Genomic DNA, 17377 nt, shown 5'->3' with positions numbered 1-17377 from the left:
TCTAACAGAACCTAATTTTGGTAACTGGGAGAAGTGACTCGAGGCCAACAATTTTCCATGGATGGATGCTAGTTTGGCACAGGACAGCACAGAACTGGGTTGATAAGTTTTTATTTGAGCTACTGTGATTACTTTATATGGACCAAATTGCGCCCTCTGCCCAAATTCTTGGATAGACCCGTAAGTTAATTGCCATGCCTGTCTAGCTGGCTAGTGTGTGATCGTGTGACCACGTGATGCCTTCATACAGATTATTTCCACTAATGCTCTAATTAAAATACTTCCTGAGTTGCTGCTCTCAGTGCCTATATTGGAAATACTCATTGAATGTTCAGCCAAAATTATCTGTTAGGGTGCAATTAGCACTGAGACCTAGAATATTTTTGACTAAGAGGTCAATTAGTGTGATTGGGAGGCAAAGGAAGCAGCCAGCGATAGTATGGTCAGAGGGAGCAATCAAATGAATTGAGCAATCAGCTGATTAGGGAACAACTAGTGAGAGCAAGATGAATTTTCACCCTGGAAGTGATGAACATAGATTCGTCTGGAGTGTTCAGCTGAACCAAACACTCAGTCAGCATTCGATTAACCTGAGCTGCCCTCTAGGTGAAGACATATACGTAGGATTTAAGTATATATATGATAGTCTCATCATGTATGACCCTCCCAAGAGCTGTCCTATATGTAATAAAGTATTAACAAAATTAGTAAATAATAACTCAAAAATACTAAGTGAAAGTGTGATAACTATGTATTCAAGCAAAATATTTTTGTATCAAACAGATGACTCCTTTACCTTGCAACCTGTCTGTCCTTAGATTGCATTTGTGTTTCAGATCTAAATATCAGAAATTTTTGTATTGTCTAGTAATAAATCTTAAAGTAAAATAAGACTAGGCTTTGAGGTTAATTAAAGTTCACTAGAAATGAACTTTTTACTATCAGACCTATGCCTTTGTAATTAACATTTAGGATGCAGGGTTAATTACTATTGTCCCCTTTGTTAGTTTGCAATGTAGAATGGAGAAATCAAAAGCTTCGAGTTTGATTTCGAGGGCACCTTTTATTAGCAGGGAAACTACCCTGGCCCATGAATATTGCTGTGGAATCCCCAGTCCAGGTCTGGAGGAGGAAGGGTGGGCCTGATGATTTTTTCACTCCCCAGTCCTGCTGTCAGTGACACATCCACCCTGAGCCTGGGGATGGTGCCTGCAGGGTGGTGGCACTGGGGGGATGCAGCAGCCAAAGGTCACTTTCCCTTCTGTGTAGGAGAGGTTGGTTTGGTGTCTTCACCAGCTTCCTGAGTGCCGTGTGAGAGTGGTGTGGCTCAAGGCGGCTGCAGCTTTGCCCAGCTTTTGGCTAAGCAGCGGTGTAGGTGTGGGCTGAACTGGCAGTCGCTGAGCGGCACCAGCCTGGTATCATCTCTCTGTTCTGGTATTCAGCTGCAGCCAGCTGACAGGGACAGCAGTTTCCCCAAAACTGGGAGTTTCTTCCAACCGGTCAAGGCTTGGTGGCAGGAACTGGTGGGCACCCATGTTTCCAGCTCTGCCATTGCTCCCACAAAACACGCAGCGGCCACACAGATGGAGTAGGGCACGCTCTCCTAAACAAATTCCTTCACTTCCTCTGTACAGCCCTTTTAAACCCAAACAGAAATGTGTCTGGCTGGTCAAACCAGTAAGTAAGCACGTGCAAGGAGAAGCCTGGCAGGCAGCAGAACAGGCAGACTGGAAACTCCTCCAGGTCCCTGCAGCAGAGATGGCTGTCAACAGGGCTTGCTAGTCTGAACATGAGCAGTGAACCAGCTCTGGCCCTGAACCTCTGCTCCCGCAGGGAGAGGAGTTTGGCCCAGCAGCAGCAGCGTTTTGGCTGGGCTTTGGCAGACATGCTGTCATTATTTTGCAGAAGGAGCAGCAGGAAGACCTCTGGGAAGGGAAAAGCTGGAGACATGCTCAGGTTTGGCTCTTCTAAAGGCTACCCCAGTTAACTTCGTTTGGTTTATCTCCATGACTCAGAAACGTATGAACAATAGTCTATGTTTTTTTAAAAATGAGGTCATAAATGGCATTGTGCCAATCCGAGCAAAGGCAACGTTTTCTTTACATGAGCTAGCTAGATCATCTTTCCTCAAAGTGGAAACCATGACTCCCTACAATTATTTCTTGTCCCTGTTTATATGTGAAGAAGTATTTGTTTAGCATTTGGGATATGTCTTTTAACCCAGACTAGTTCTATTTATAAGTGTATTGTGGCACTATTGGATTTTATGTTGCAAAATTTCCTTTATTAGTTCTTCAGCCCAGACTAAAGTTATATTATTTTAGCATTGAGATGGTTGTTCTTTTTTGAAAATATTTATATTGCAAAGCTCATGCTCCCAAATCTAGCATAGTGTAGCAGTCACAAGTTCACTTCTCACATGTACTGATTTGGCAGCTATCAAACCACATAGATGCCAGTAAACCTACTCATTTATTCTGGAGAAGGACGAGATCTCCAGGGCCTATACAAACAAGCCTGATTTAAGATTTGTTTTCCAGAAATGTTTCAACCACCATGTACTATGTGTACATAATTAAAACGGAGTCTCTTCATCTTTGAAACCATAGTTTATGTTACTGATTGCACAAATCATCTGGGATGCCACTGTAATAAAGTTCTGGAAGTTTTTCTCATGGTAAGAGAAAAATGGTGACACTGAAGTGTAATTCTCAGCAGTGAGGCACTGACCTATTACTTGAGCTAAGAAGTAACTCAATCCGCTTGCAGATTACGAGACTATTGCTTTCTGTACTGAGTCTAAAGAAGGTCAAAACACTTGGTGAGCAAATTGTTCCTGCATGTCAAATGCTACACTGGGGTAATGGTTGTTGTGGCTTCCAGAGTCCTGTCCATGGCAAAGCTCCATCGTGTCTTTTTGGATTGACATCCATTGCCTGCTGTCCCAGTTGACCCTGAGATTTATTGGCCCTGCATGGGAAGAGGTAGACGGCTTTCTGACTTGCAGTGTGTCAGGAAGGTTGTGTGCTTATGGTTGAACTCGATAATCTTAAGGGTCTTTTCCAACCTAAATGATTCTGTGAGTCTATGTGCTGTGCAGAGACTGGCTCATGCTGCTCTCCCTGCTCAATAATGCAGAGAAGTAATTTCCCAGGAGCCCGAGGAACTTCTTTTCCCAATGCAATTGCATGTGCCTGGATTTACTTTGTTACCCACTAAGAGCAGCGGTATTAACCTTCTTCAGAAGTGGTCAATGCATAAATTGTTGAGAGATGTCTGTATGTTTCTATAGCATGTTTTGTCCAGCTGTTCAATGCAACACACAGTGCATGTTTGGGTGTGCATTTGAGATGGCATACCTGACTCACGCTGTCCTGTGGAGAGCATCTTCTGGCAGAGTGGCCTAACTGTTGTGTGTGCAGAGATGTCGGTTCATCCAGCTTTTTCCTGGCTGAGAGTTGAGAGGTCAACTCGTGTGGGTAGGATTTGGGGTTGCTGTTTTTCTGCTTTGTCTTTAAAGTGCACACCACTACATGATTCTTTTAGGAACTTCTTTTCTCTGTGTATGTACATATGAGAGAACTTCCAACCTGGTACAATCAAGTTAGATCCAGAACACTAGCTCTATTTATCTTCTTTGCACTGTTTTTAACTACAGTGACTATTGATTATAAATGATCTTGCCATTACTTAGATGACAGACACACAGTTACCTGAGAAACTAATGGCAAACATCTGAATTTTAAGATTTAATGAATGTAGGACCAGTTTTGAAAGATTGCAATTTGCAGGGACATCATCCTGTTTGGCTCATAAAATCAATATTATAGGTACCCAAACTTATAAAACATTTGAAGTTCCTTTGGCACAATGATCAAAATATGAATGAACTTTTTGTTTTTCAGATCTGAAGTCCATGTTAGGTTAGCTGGTGTGATGATCACAAGCTTCAAAACCATTTTCTCACTGATTTCATGTGATTGTTTTCTTAGGAGGCACAAGATCATCTTGCCAAGAAGAAAGTACCGAAGGAAGTTCAGGAGAATTACGTCTTCCTGGAAAGTGAAATCAAGTCACCCAGAGATGTGGCTGGAGGAGGAAACAGGTGGGAGAGTTAACTGAAAAAATCAATCACTCTTTACCTTATTTCCTGTTTTGTTGTAAATCTCTTTTAAAACTGTATTTGAGTAGTCACATCCCAGATTTTTGAGTTTTAGAGTAGACAAAGAAAGGTCTGTCCCACCATGCCTCACAACTAATTAGTCCTTTGCCTCAGGAAAAAGAGTATCAGGTTTGTAAAGGCGTCACTGAAAGAGTATGACATAGCATTTCTTTGTTGTGTTGTTGTCACGTCGTGCTAGACACAATTTTGTGTCCCGAGTTCCTACCAGTTCTTCCTTTCTGGAGAAGCCCATTATTACCCCATCTAACTTCCAAGAGCAGCGCATGGTGTTCACATGCTGTTAGCTCTTTTGTCCATGTTTATTTCAGAAGTACCCATGAGCCTACATGGTAGAGCTTGCATTGGATCCAGTTTTCTCAGGCTTCCAACTTGCCCAAGTCCAGCAATTTCAATACCAGTATGATGTATACTCTTATTCTTTGCTATGCTGTTTCCTTTCCCTGCTCAGTTAAACGGGTTCCGCTTCGTGGAACCTTTGTTAATACCTGTTCCCTATGGGGGAATTAGTTTTGTAAAGCCCAGAAGGACCCCAGCAGCTCACTTAGCTTCTTCCTTGTATTCTTCCAAGCCAACTTCCAGTCCCCTGCATGCTGAATTACCAGAAATCCTTTGTTTGGGAGGCATGGAGACTCGCCCAACGCAAAGCAGCCTATGTAGACTTGCTAACCCAACCTTACCTCATCTGTCTCTGAGTTACTCCTGACTGAACTCAAGGAGCCGTTTACCTCTCCAAGTAGGTTCTGAGAGTGGGAACCATCACCTGGCACTGCTGAAGCTCACACCCAGCTTCCTAACCTAGGTCCATATCACCTTATTTCGTTCTCTGCACATATAACATTAAAGACAATTGCTTCCTTCTCTTAGAGCAAAGCAAGACAGCCACAAGCACCTGCTGGAAGGGCTGTGCCTGGAAAAGGCAGAGGAAGAGCAGTTGTGAGAGAAACTACTGAAATGACCATGCCAATTTTCATTCTGCTTTCTATACCCGCTTAACAAGAACCGTTTGCTCACGTTCCACCTAGCAGTCTGTAGCTGAACTGTGTTTCAGGTTCCTGGAGCAGGCATGGGTTTCACTGGTGCGGTTCTCCTCTTGCTACCCCCTGTAGTTCAAAACTGCATATGCTTGAGATCTGCAAACCAGAGTTGAAGGAAGGGGATTCTCTAACCGGCTGTGGTGCCAAAACCCACAAAATTAAAGGTCCTGTTGAAGGAATGGATAACTTTAAGGAAATTGTAAAAGCTGCGTATACATCGGTAAACAGACCCATCTGATCTCTTTTGATTAGAAAGTCTAGAGGGGTGAAGAGCAAATTCACAACTATAAACCTGTTTCAGTGATCTTATCTCCCTGTCACAAATGATATGTTTTACACTGACGTAACTTGCTGATTTCATGCAGGAGTGCATGGCCTGCTGAATCTTGCTGACCATTCATTTGTTCAGACATGTATCTGTATATGTATCTGTATGCCTACATGCATAAAATCATAAAATAAAATAGATAATGTAACATAACATAATGTAGCATAACATAACGCAATTAACATAACATATTGTAAATATCATTTATGTATTATATAAAGCAAGCCCTATAGCTTATGCTTTTCTATCTGCTGGAACAATTTGCTAGTTGATAAACTAAAGAGCTCCCCAGCCATTTTAATCAACACAGGCTCATCTTTTGCCTTTCTGACTGGAAATTCCAGAGATTTATGTGGAAAACAAATTTGAGTGGTTTTGGTTGTGATGTGTCATCCCCAGTGCTGCTGCTGTCATTAGCTGCCTCGTCTAATGCAGGGAGACTTTGGTCCACACCTCTGTTTAATCACAACACACAGTGCAGGTGTTGAGGTTTGTACCCTAAGCAATGGCAGGGTGGGTGGACATTTTAACGTTTTCTTGTTCTATCCAGTATGAAGACTGCAACAACTTTATCTGTATTTTAGATTTTGTAATGTGGTTTAGTGCACAATGCTTGTGGATGACATCCATTGCACAAGCAGGTTTTTGTTAGGTATTAGAATCAGGTTGCCAGTTTCTGTGGATGTTTTCTATGAGCTGGTGCTTAGAAAAGCCTTGCTCTGGACTCAGCTTTGCTCTCCCTGACACCTGCATAAACCCACAAGTAATTTCACTGAAGTTTTGAAATTGCTCTGGATTTGTACCACCATAGCTGGAAGCAGGAGGTAATTAAGTTCGTTTTGAAATTCTTCAACATACAGCAAATACTGAGCCCTACCCGCCCACACAGACAGAGAGGCATAGGTACATACACGCAGGTGGAGTTCATAAAATAAATGGCCTGACCAGCATATCCGCCCAGATGAAAGCCAGATGCTTGGGAAGGAAACTCTTTTCCTGCCAATGTGGCCTAAAAGCCTCCAGCTTGTATATGGTCAGCCTCAGCTGTGCAGCCACGACCAAAAATAGTGTTCTTGGGAATATTTACAAGGATGAATACACACACACTTTTTCTTCCTTTGAGGTTTTCAACAGATGCTGCTAAGCTTTGAGTTTTCTAATTAAAAAAAAGTCCTACACGTGTCAGTAACATATGAACTGTAGCACTTTTTCTGCTATCCTGTTTGATAGTATAGATCCAGGGAAGTCCTGAGAGTGCTGGTTGCTCTATGTGTGCAGAGGGTGCCTCTGCATTAACAGACATTTTGTCTTTAATCACATACATTCCTTATAAAGTGCGTAACTTAAGTTACTTGTCTCTGGTAAGTAAATGCCTTCATGTTTTCAATGGCTGCATAGGGCCCATGGAGTTGCAATGGCATAGCCCATCAGAGAGGTGATGCAAAGGAGTAATGCCTTGAGTGGAACAGAAAAATTATGCTTCAGAGAACAGTAACTCTTGCTTGGGCAGCATACTATCCGCACAAGACATGCAGCTCACCCTTTTTAGGCTGTTGGAAGAGCCCTCACATCCTGTCCTGTGAGGCAAGACTGGATGAGGGACAACACCATGCTTTGTCTTCTCCCTTTCCTTGAACCTCTCTTGCTGTTCTGACTTTGCAGCACCAACTCTCAGTCCCACAGTAAGGAATTCTGCAAGGTCCTCTGAATGGCATAAGATGAACCATGTAATTATTTCATTTCAAGAGAAGGAAAAAGACTTTCTTCTGAAGGACTTAATATGGGGAACTCAGCAATTCCTGTAAGATTGTAATGGAAGACGTTCCCAAACCCCATGGCCCTGTGGGCTAGCTGCACTGGCAAATTATCAGGAACTTCTTGAACCACTGTCTGGTCATCCTTCTAAGGGAGCAGTCCACACAGTTGGCACCTAGAAGCATGTCTAAGTTAAAAAAAAGTGCAGACAAATCCAAATCCCTCTGTCTGTGCTCCCATCAGGATGCATATAAGCCAACTGTGGTCCAAAACCTGCATAGCTGTGTTATGATAAGTGAGTATATTAGGACGTGGTGCTGCTCTGACTTGGCAAGGTGGCTTTCAGATGGGAACTGGCTTAGGTTCATCTGGCCCAGGGAGCAGGCACTACATGCTCAGCTCTTGTCTACTCCTGCCCATGGTGGCACGCAGAAGAGAATGAGAGTTACAGATTTCAGCCAAAAACTGCCACAATCTGGCAGCTTAGGCAACCTACAAGACCGTGAAGATCTCATCACAGATATGGACCTGCTCAGGTGGCAGGATGTGACAAATAGTCAACCCAGCATGCAGACACATTAGATAGTACAAGCGTATTGCTCAGAGCTGAAGATAGGTTTGTTGGCTGTATCGCAATGAAGTATTGTTGAGCTAGGACTGTGTCCACTTTAAAATGAGGAAGAGGTTGGGATATCATTCTCTGGGTTAACATTGATATGACTTGTCCCCATATAAGATCCTGCTCTCACTTATTTATGTAGTAGGCAAAGAGACCAACGTATGCTTTGGTATGGTTTTAAGATTGTTTTATTGACAAATTACTGAAGGGTCTTTTTTTCATACAGCACAGAGATGACATCCTCCCAGCCATCTTCTGAGCTATTGGTCACAGGCTCTATCACTCCAAGCTCCACAACAGATGGGTCAACGTATTCTTCAGACATGTGCTTTGTGGGTTTATCTCATCCTGCCTCTCTCACAGGGACCACAGAGATGCCCAGTCTGGCACAATCTTCTGGCCTAACTCAGGCTTTGCAAAGGAGAGCCATAGGTATGCCTCTGGAGACTTGACTGCTTTGTGTTTAGGACAGAAGAACACAGCCCTTTATTTGTCCATATGCACACAGTCTGAAAATATAACCCTATAGCTGGAGAGGAGGCTTTGGTTATATTTTAACTAATGGAATGGAGCAACCCACATGCCATTTCACACCCCATTCTCTGCCTGGGACTGATCATGTCTACAAACACAAGAGTGGCAGGTGAGGCCTCAGGTGGTAGAGAATATGCCTATGTTCCCTGGACTAAGTGTTGTTGTTTCCTTGTGTTTCACAGTGAGTATAGCTATATGTAAAAAAACCTTTTTATTTTCATGCCTTATGTTATGGTAGGCTCAGCTATCCCACGTAGAAAAATCTGCAACTGTGCTTCAAGCAGTGCGTAGACACTTGAAGGAATTTTGTGGAAAGATGTATGTACATGTTCTGGAAGCCATGACTGCCCCAGAGTAAGCTGCTGAACAGTGAGCATCCAGCTCTTCCCTGTTGGAGGGGTTGTGATTGTGTCCAAATCACAGCCAGGGCTGAGGGCAGCCCTGATGCCAGCAGAGGTTCTGTGCTCTCTGCCCCCCTGCTCATGTCATTGTTTCAGTGTTGCATTGTGAGACAGAGGGCAGTGACACCAGCCATCTTGCAGCAAGGTGCTGCTGATGGGGCAAAGGCCCGGGCTTTGCACTTGGCCACCAGATCTTTTGGGCTCCCACAGAAAGACATGGCAACTCCAAGAAGAAACTGGTGCTGGGTGGGTATTTGTGGGAATGCTGCTGTGTGGGAGGGAGGCTCATGAGAGAAGGAGGTCAAATCTCCGTTACATGCCTATGCAGTGAAGCAGGGCATATCTGTCCCCATCGATTTTTAAATGTTCTTTAGTTACTTCAACACAGACCAGAGCAATGATGCCAATCATATCAGGGGGTTTGCTCAACATCCTGTGAAAAAGGGGATGTAGCACAGCTCTTGAAACACAGTTATGATTATAGTTTCTAGTCAGTGGGCAATTCTGATATTTTGGCATTTGGTTTAGATGTGCACAGTGATAAAAATGGAAACGCTGACATTTAGGTGGAAACAAAAAAAATTGGATTTTTTATTCTTGTGGTACCTAGCTACTGGTCTGTCTGCATATGCACCCATTTTTCTAACCTTAATAACTTTGGAATACATGGACCAGTTTCCCCCTTACAGGTTGGCATGGAGATAGTGTCCTCAGGGATGAGGTCCTACAGGTTTTCTAAAAATTGACAGTCAGGCATGAGAGATACTGTTAGTGCTTCTACTGAAGAAAAGGTCGATATGTCCTTCCCTCCTTCCCATTTATTAGCCATCAGAGAATCCACATGATGCCAGGGCAGGGGGATGTGGAAGCAGAATGAAGGGAAAAAGTAATTAGAAACCAGGCTTCATTAATTCAGCTGTTCAGGGAACAGCGTGTTTGGAAAGGTCAAGACGTTTTGTTTGACCTAAACAAAATGCTTGGACATTCTTCAGTTGAAATGTTTCATACCTGCCTATTGAACCAAATCAAAAGACTTAGCTTTGGTGAAGCGCTGTAATGAAGATCTTGGGACAGGCCAGCTGCAGCTTATGCTGGTAGCACTTGGGTTGGGAGAGGGGCACATTCCTTTTCCAAACATGTAATGTTGATCATCTGCAACGTATTGATGAATTAAGATGGATTTCACCCCAGCCTGCCTTGAACACTTCCAGGGATGGGGCATCCACAACTTCTCTGGGTAACCTGTGCCTGTGCCTCACCACCCTCACAGTGAAGAATTTCTTCCTTATATCTGATCTAAATCTTCCCTCTTCCAGTTTAAAGCCATTGCCCCTTGTCCTGTCACTCCTTGCCCTTGTAAAAAGTCCCTCCCCAGCTTTCTCGTGGGCTCCTTTAGGTACTAGAAGGCTGCTCTAAGGTCTCCCCAGAGCCTTCTCTGCTCCAGTCTGAACAACCCCAACTCTCTCAGCCTGTCTTCACAGGAGAGGTGCTCCAGCCCTTGGATCATCTTCGTGGCCTCCTCTGGACTCGCTCCAGCAGGTCCATGTCCTTCTTGTGCCAAGGACCCCAGAGCTGAAGGCAGAACTGCGCGGCGGGGTGTGGTGGTGGGGGGGTGGTCTCACCAGAGCAGAGCAGAAAGGCAGAATCCCCTCCCTCGACCTGCTGGTCACGCTGCTTTTGACACAGCCCAGGTTACCGTTAATGATCCACTTCAAATGAATTTGGGCGTGTTTATACATACAGCACAGGGTAGCTATGTGGAAAGCCGTGGGCCTCTGCTGTTCTACCCTTTGGAGCATGAGCTAGGCACTAGCCTCAGGTCCTTCCCTCCTGTTCCCATATGTGTATCGCTGAACAATGAAGCATGTTAGACAGCAGGATTTGTTGACAGACCCCTTCTCCCCTCCACATGATTGCCTGGAAGTTAATCCAGCCCCCTAAGTGGAAAACTCTGATTAAAATTATTGCCCTGATTTGGATATGGTGAGTTTGAACTCAGACTCCTCTCTTAGGAGAGCTTTCTAGGCACTCTACTACCAATTTTGGGGTATAGGTGTCTCTTGCTGTGGCATGACACAGCAAAATGGCACAGAAAAAAGGGTGGTTCTACAGGGCACAGCTGGTGCCCCAGGGTGAACCACTTAAGGCAGCTTAATGACTGATGGAGGTGGGGTTTCCTGGAGCTCAGGGTGCCACAGGAGAGGAGAGGAGACCAGACCTTATCTCCTAAGAGATGCTCTCCTGGAGGCTTCCCCCACAGCATTTTTCCCTGCTGAGTGTTTGTGGAGCACTGCCGTTTAGCCAGTAGTTTCCAAAGGAGCATAAGGGAATTAGTCATTTGATCCCTACTGAATTTCAACGGTGTCAGGGCCCCTCCTAGAGGCTCCCCAAAAGCCCCTTTTAAGTTTGCCAGATCCTAGCAACAGCAAAAACAACCATCGGTCTGATCTCAGGAACAGACTGGCTTGTTGACACATCAGTGAAAAGCAGCTCCAACACAGTCTGTTCCCCCGGCGGCTGCCAGTTCGGCTGCCGCTCTGAGTGTTTGATCTAGTAAAGGCTTCAGCCCAGAAAAACAAAGCCCAGCGCTTCTAGTTCCTGGCTTAGGGAGCTCCTTGCCCCTTGTGTTATTTCTCTGCTACCAAAAGCCCAAAGACGATATCTGGATGCTGGCTAGTTTGGTTCATCCTCAACCAAAGTCACACTCCGTTAAGCTGTCTGCCAGCTGTAGTTTTCCCTTTAGACCGCTTGTGCTGTAGTGTTTCACCTCCTTATTACCCTTGTGCTATTATACTTGCCTGCTACTAACTGCTAAACGCAGGCAGGTGAACCAGCACCACTGTCCCAGGGCTGGAGCGGTGCTTCCCTGGGTATCCCAAGAGAAGGGATTACAAATGATGCTGGAAGAGTAAGTGATGCTGTGCCATTGCCATGCCATGATGAAAGGCACAGGGAGAAGGGACTACAGAATTTCTAACACCCTGTTTTTTGTAATTAAAAAAAAACTTATATGGAAAAAAGGAACATTGTAGACAACACTCCCAGGGAGCTGGTGAGGCTAATCCGCATTGCAGCGATGCTGTCTGACCTAGACAGTCATCCAAGCGAAGCTGATTTGTGCTTCAGTCATTTCAGAGCTAAGATGAGATGAGGGATGCATCTTCCCCCCCAAATTTAGGCACCAGATCTGGTCAGAGATAGATTGCCTGGTGGTGTGAGTTTCGTACAATACTGAAAATATTGAGGGAAATCTCAATTGTATAGTCTGAGAAGCAGGCACTGAAAAGGATTTAGTTTGTTGGGGAGACTTTGATATGAGAGAAGTTTTCCTGGTGAAAGATGGGTTCACTGAGCATGTTCCCTTTCTCTGGTTCTCCCTGCCTTTGCCAGGATGGGGAGACCTGCATAGTCCCTCTTGAACATTTATATTTGAAAAGGAGAACAAAAAGAGTATTAGGAGATGTTATTGCTTTCATTTTGTAATTGGAAGGGAGCCTCGATATATTCATTATCCACTCACAGCTGATGCTGTGCTGTCTAACAGCACTGAAATTGCAGGATGACAATTATACCACTGATGGCATAATTTATTGGTTTTTTGTTACCCAAGGTAATTCCAATGAGGTAATAAATCTACATGTCAGTAAGAAAATACTCAGTTTACCAGCTGTGCTCTATTTTACAGCCATAGGTTTAACACTTTGAGAGGAGCGTTTGCGAGGTATTGCTTTGCAATTAGAGTCAAAGAGGAAATGAAATGTTCCATTTTTGTTACAAAAAAAAAAAAAAGAGATATGTTTCTCATAATTTGTCTTTCTGTTAATATTGCATAACTCAGTGTCTTTGTCTTTTGCTTGCTCATCAGCTCAGCCCAAAGATGGTATTAGAATACTAAACTGGAACTGCGCTCCCTCAGGAAACCTTAGCCTTTCTGTGATGGTGTCAGGACAGCGCCAGAACCACATGAGCCCTTTGTTTGCTGACTCAGGGAAGACTGCCCAGAGCCTTGGATGCATGGAGAATCATGGAAGGACATGTTCTGCTTATGAGGACTACCAGAAGTCTGCATCCAGGTACAGGCACAGTTGGGGCTTTCCTTCAGGTTATTTTTGTAGGGAAGAGATGGTGTTTGCTGCAGTATCTCCTTTAGAGGAGCTGCAAAACACAAGCAAACCCTTGATAAGAGACTGATTCATTATCTAGGAGGATACTGGAGAACATCAAAGGCTTTGAAATGGTAAGGATCTCACTCACTGCTTTAAGGTGAACTGCCCCTAAATTGGACTTCACCCTCAGAAGGGATAAATCTCCCTTCATTCACCCTTTTAATGTTTGTTAATACAAATTCAAACATACCTCAGTTGTGAAGGTATTGTATAAAAGGAGCAGAAACACAGTACCTCATGGCTGGTTTGGCCTTGTCTTCAACTGATCCCACCTAATTTTGAATCCAAGAATAGAACTGATATTGCAGGGGACTTCAGAGGGTCCCACCATGTGGGCTGCATGAAGCTGTTTGAGGCAGTGACAGGCAGCCAAAGGAGTGAACTGGGATGTATGTTGTTTACACCCACTGAGAAATCCCATTAAAAAATAAAGTATTGCCTCCTGGAGAAGCTAGTTGTCCCCAAAAGGCATTTGCCATCTTTAATTTAGCTTCACATATACTAAGGGTGGGAAAGACCTATCAAAACAGATCCTCAGCTGGTTTCAGTTATCTTGAATGTCTCCTTCAGAGAAATGACAACAGTTGACAACTCCAGTTTTAAGGCTAGCCCCTGTGTGGACACTGTCTGCTACGGTGTACTTCCCACTGAGTTGTTCAGTGGATAAGCCTGCACATGCTTATTGCTAAGGTTGCTTTCACAATACTCAGCCTGCATTTCTCCTTTTACAGTGGTAAATATCAAATTGGTGATAGTTCAGCTGCACAAAGCCTTGGCCTTTTGGGGGTTTTCCACGTACCTGCTATACCCATTCTGGTATCACATGTCCCTGTTATTATCTATTGAAGACAAGCATTTTATCTCTTTTAATTTTTTTTCCCCCACAAATAGCCCCTGGATCCCTCATCATTTTTGTGCCCTTCTATAATTCCTTGTTAATAGTCAGTATTTTTCTGGTGATGAGAAGTCCTAAAATGAATCCAGTACATTTTATTCTGGTCTCATGCCAACCTAAATCCAGAATTTCTAGCAGAGTAGTAGTACTTAAAACAAAGCATCATGAATGAGGTTGCATGTTTGGTACCTCAGGCCAAGATGTGAGGAGTGGATGAACTCTATGTTGCCTGTATAAGAAGTGGGAGAACTCTATTTACCTGCATTTACTCCTAGGAGGAATTTTCTTATAGCCAGTGAAGCCTGGTCACACCAGGCACTGGTACATGTCAACATCAGGATCAGTATTTCCAGCTTTCCCTCTCCACAGCTGCACAAAGGGAACCTTCCACTCCGTGCTCCCTACTCCGCGAGGACAGTGCCATAAAATTCTGACAGCCTTTTTTGTTCTGTCAAATTGCAAATGCATCATCGACTTCCTCCTAGCCTTCTTTCAGCATTATTGCTCTCCATACTTTTCCCTCCAGTGAATGCTATTTTCCCCCTGATAAATTAGTGTACCATTTTCCAAGAGCTGCATCTCACTTATTTCCTGCCCATATTTCTAAGCTCTCTAGGGCTCTTTGTATTATTTTTCTTGCTCTCAGTCGTGTTCCCCTACTCTCTCCTCTCAACGTAATGTTATCTACATATTTTATGAACCAGCTGTTTTATTCCCCTTCACACATCACAAGTGGAAATGCTTCATGAAATGAGAGCTACCCGTTGTCCCTATAGGGAACATATGAGACGTAATCCCCTTGTCTGTTATTATTCTTTGTTTACAGTCCTTCAGACAGTTCCTGTGACAATATTTATGTCTAAGCCAATGGGAGATAATATTTTGAGAGACATTTTATCGAACACTTTCCTGACTCCCAGCTCTTTGATGCCTGCTGGTCTCCCTGCTATCATTCATTTTGTAATTCTGTTGACTTTGTATGTGTTTTTCACATAGACTTAGTCATTGTAAATCCATGGTGCTCCTTGCATATGTTTCCATAAAGAGATCTGTGTAATTCTACGGACATGATAGGGAGAGCCATGAAAAGATGCCTTTGAAAGCCAGCATGAAAGCTCCAGTTATGTTCAGAGCTCTAAAGCTGTTTCCAAATAATGAGATACTCCATACTGTTTGACTGGGCTTGAAGGGAATAACTCTAGATAAACATTAGGAGATAAAAGAGATCACCTTCCCCTTTATGCATTTCCTTGTATTGTGTGAACTGTCTTCCAGTGGGGATTGAATCACATCTTGCCTCATACAGAAAGCAAAAGAAGTCATTAGCTCTGCTAATTGTGAAGATAAAGAAAAAAAGGCGATGACATTTTGCTTTGTGTGTGGTTAAACTTGTTAAATGCATAAATTAAGCAATTCTTTTAATTCTCATTTGATTCATTACTGTTACGGTACTCCACCATGCCAGCGCACTAGTGCTGCTTTTTTTTTGGACTCCATTCAATTTGAATTTAAACTGTACCTTTTCTTGTTACACACATTAAATAAATAAAATTGCATTGTAGTACACAATACCCAATGTTTTAATTTGGTAGTGCATTATATAACATCCTTTGAGTACACACAGTATGAACACATAATTTAGTAATACTTCTATAGAGAATGGATGAGTTGCATGACTGGATCTGATTTGTTGTGAAGCCACAATACAAGTATACAAAACCTTAGTAGAAATATGTGGGTTTTGCCAACTAGGATATTTTGGGTTTATTGTTTATAATTGAGTTTAATTTATGTCTGTTTGCTTTTCGGGGTATGTGAACATGTTTAAAGCACCTTGAAGGTTATATGTTTAATTAGATTGTTAACTACTGTCATACTGAGAAATGGATGGGAGTTGAGCCATCAGGATTTTCAGCAGCATCAGTACTCATTGCATTAGGATTTTCAGCTACCAGCTGTGTACAAGGAAGGTGATAGTATTTTCGCACATGTCTTGGCACTGATGCTTAGAGACAGTCATAGTGTCTGTTCCACGTGAATGTCGCCCTAAACCTCTCGCTGACTTTTGCACCTGAGCAGTGTTAAATCTGCTGTATTTTTAGGGTGTCTGTTTTGCAGAAAACAAGAAAAATAGAAACTGGTATGAAATTTTGTGCATGGCTATTGAAAATCATCAATATCTGTTTTGTACTAAGTGTATGTGCTACATACTACGGATGAGTTAAATTAAAGCCCTGATCTGTAAAGCACTCGGCATCTCAGCTGAACCGTGGCATTTCAGGCCTGCAGCTGTGTACAGCTACTAGGTATGCAACATTTCACAGCCTTTCACAGAGAGTAAGCTGAGCCTTCTCCCAGGACGTTTTCTGTCCCTCTAGTATAGTTAAATCTGTTGGCATGCAAATAAGTAGATTTGTACTTCTGGAGATAAACCTTTCCCAATGTAATAATAGTATCAATCTGTGACTTTCTTAAAGACTTAGGAGCTTAGAAAGATTTGAATTCTTGGCATGTTTCATAGTTAAAATGCCTTGTTGTTACCTCTATGAGGTTAGAGAGGAGCAGTTCAAATGGCATCCTAGTGGCAGGTCATAGGCCCATGGCTGATGCACCCCATGCTACCGAGAGCACTGACATTTTTCCCCCCTCTGCAATGTGCAGTGCTATGTACATTTTAGAAAATTTTGGATTCTGTTCCACCAGAGAATATTAGCATGTAGCAGAAGAAACTACAGCATCAACACGCACTGACCTCTCCCACACACACTTTAGCACTTTAGCTCCTGTCTCACAGGAACTGGTCCACTATTTTGAAAGGTAAACTAACTTGCTAAAAAAAGCTTTGAAGCATTCAGTGAACATCTCCTTAGAGAAGTTATTCCCTCAGTTAAACTCACAAAAGTCTGTTGCCATCCAGCAGCTAGCTGGCTATACAAGTTAGAGAAATCCTGCAGGTCTCACTTTCCCCACCAGCTCCTTCCCTCCTGTTACTTTGATATGGGACTAAGAGCTGCATGTACACTTAAAGAGAGTTCAAAAACTGAATGGGTTTGGGGAAATTAGTTCAGATGATGCCTATACATTTGGGATCTTTAAGGTCAAAGGTAGGAAGTGTATAGGCTAGGGTCAAAATTCCTAATGAGACATACACAAACACGGTGATATTCACAGACTGAGTCTTGTTTGGCAGGAAATAATATACTGGAACATGAAGGTACAAGCATATGTGTTTTATTATAGGGTTCAGTAAAAATGGGTGCTGGTAAAACAGGATTTCCAGTTCAAACAAAGAATCTTATCTTTAGTCGGTCTTTGTTAATTCACTCTGAATTTCATCAAATAGGGGCTATATCCCCAGGAATTCCTCTGACAAAGGGGTCCCTGAAAACCTGGAAGATTATCCAAGTACAATTTAAAGAAACATACAGCAAAGATGACTGACTAAAGGTAGAAGTCTCTGAG

General features: G+C 43.1%; 1 protein-coding gene across 1 annotated transcript in view; it reads left to right on the top strand.

Annotated features, from left to right (window-relative positions):
• Nucleotides 1-3992: 3992 nt before the first annotated feature.
• The window catches only part of LMNTD1 (lamin tail domain containing 1), a gene marked incomplete at its 5' end in the record, with an annotated part of 19921 nt that continues 6536 nt past the window's right edge, over nt 3993-17377 (top strand). The window contains one exon of the mRNA XM_009705129.1: nt 3993-4105. Within this exon, the coding sequence (XP_009703431.1) occupies nt 3993-4105 (113 nt within the window). The remainder of the gene's footprint in view (nt 4106-17377) is intronic.

The sequence above is a fragment of the Cariama cristata genome, unplaced genomic scaffold, assembly GCF_000690535.1.
Source record: "Cariama cristata isolate BGI_N322 unplaced genomic scaffold, ASM69053v1 scaffold7188, whole genome shotgun sequence".
Taxonomy (NCBI): domain Eukaryota; kingdom Metazoa; phylum Chordata; class Aves; order Cariamiformes; family Cariamidae; genus Cariama; species Cariama cristata.
This window is presented reverse-complemented; position numbering and strand designations above follow the sequence as displayed.